The following is a 1,509-nucleotide window of genomic DNA, read 5'->3' on the forward strand; positions in this document are numbered from 1 at the left end:
GCTGCTCGCCATCGACGCGATTGCCTTTGGGCGCGACGCGCAGACGCGGCTGGGGCAGTATTCCCGCGGCGCGATCGAGAGGGAGCTCAACAAGGCGCCGGCGGGCCGTGCAGGCGGCGAGGGAGAGAGGGGCCTCCCTCACCAAAGTGCGTGTTGCGCGCAGGCGTTCGTCGGGTTTGCGCCTCCCGACGGCGAGACGCCCGACGCGCCCCTCCGCCCCCTCTGCACGGGCAACTGGGGGTGCGGCGCCTTTGGCGGCTGCGTCCAGCTCAAGGCGGTCGTGCAGTGGCTTGCCGCGTCGCGCGCTCGCCGGCCGTCCCTGCGCTACCTGACGTTCGGCGACGCGAGCTTGGCGCGCGCCCTCACCGCGCTGAAGGAGGTGCAGAGCAGGGCGAGGGGGGAGTGTGACGAGGGTGCGGGGAATACTGCGCTCAGCTCCTTCGCCCTCCGGCTGTAGGTGCTGCCTGCCGACACCCGCGTCGGGCAGGTCGCTAAGCTGCTCGCCAGCTTCGGGCCGCCGCACGCGAAGCGCCGGCCCCCCACCATGCCTGGCGCGTGCGCCGACCTGTTTGGCTATCTGGCAGATCAGCTGGCGCGGAGACCGCCGCCGCAAAGAGAGACCGCCCCGCCGAACGCACCGCGGGCGCGGCCCAGCGAGTGGGACTCCCACCGCCGCCCAGGCACGCCTTCACCGCTCCCGTTTCCTGTAGATGGTTGACTTGCCTCCGGGCTCCGACACCGAAGAAGAGGACATGGAGGTCGAGCCGCCGCTGCCAGCGCCGCCGTCGCCAGCTGCCCCCGCCCCCGCCCCCGCCCCGGCCCCCGCTCCTCGTGGCTGGAGGCCGGGGCCGGACCTCCTGTCCATGCTGGACTGAGCGGTTTTTGCACTCTCTCAACACTGAGAGACGTACAGTGCGTGCTCTTGCCTTAGAAATCGGTGTTTAGAAATTGGCTGCTGGAAATTTGGCTGATTTCCCTGGCCGAAATAGAAATCGGCTGCTGGCACGAGGCCGGCCCGATTTCTCTACTCTGCCGCGCCGCAGGCGCGAAGAAATTTTTAGAAATCATACGACTTTTTAGAGAGAGGTCGTTCTTTCACTTTCTTCTCAGTCTACAGTCATGGTGAAACGCAATTTACACCCTCTCTATAGTGTGAACAGTGTGAGTCTTGGGCCCGGGGTTGTGTCTTTGCGTGAACAGTGACGCAACACGTCAAGTCCCTCATGCTCAGCTCTCTGGCGCCGGCTCCAGCAGGAGCCACCACTCGCTCGCGCCATAGTTGTCGGCGGCTAGCTTGCACGCGACACGGCCCGCGAGGTGCTTGGTGCCCGTCTCTTTCTGGGAGTAGATGACGATGTGCGTCGCGTCAGGCTGACGCCACGAGGAGCCCACGCCGAAGTGCTGCACGGTGCCAACGTACCAGCCGGTGGCGCCGTCGAGGAGGTGCGCGGCGAGGATCTTGCGCCGGCACAGCGCGCGCTGCTCGTCGTCGTTCGCCAGCGGCGGCAC

At 66.9% G+C, this 1,509-nt stretch overlaps 1 protein-coding gene across 1 annotated transcript; it reads right to left on the reverse strand.

The window, feature by feature from the left end:
* Positions 1–187: 187 nt before the first annotated feature.
* On the reverse strand, positions 188–912 carry EMIHUDRAFT_374281 (hypothetical protein). The gene is made up of 2 exons (XM_005764368.1): positions 711–912; positions 188–643 (listed from the first exon to the last, which is right to left on the reverse strand). The coding sequence occupies exon 2, from the start codon at positions 544–546 to the stop codon at positions 325–327; it is 222 nt and encodes a 73-aa protein (XP_005764425.1). The 5' UTR covers positions 547–643; positions 711–912; the 3' UTR covers positions 188–324.
* Between the last annotated feature and the right edge of the window lie 597 nt (positions 913–1,509).

This window comes from Emiliania huxleyi (genome assembly GCF_000372725.1).
Source record: "Emiliania huxleyi CCMP1516 unplaced genomic scaffold EMIHUscaffold_5941, whole genome shotgun sequence".
In the NCBI taxonomy this organism is placed as follows: domain Eukaryota; phylum Haptophyta; order Isochrysidales; family Noelaerhabdaceae; genus Emiliania; species Emiliania huxleyi.

Excerpts from the sequence above, each read along its gene's own strand:
- EMIHUDRAFT_374281 (XM_005764368.1), bottom strand. The coding sequence starts at position 546 with ATGGTGGGGGGCCGGCGCTTCGCGTGCGGCGGCCCGAAGCTGGCGAGC.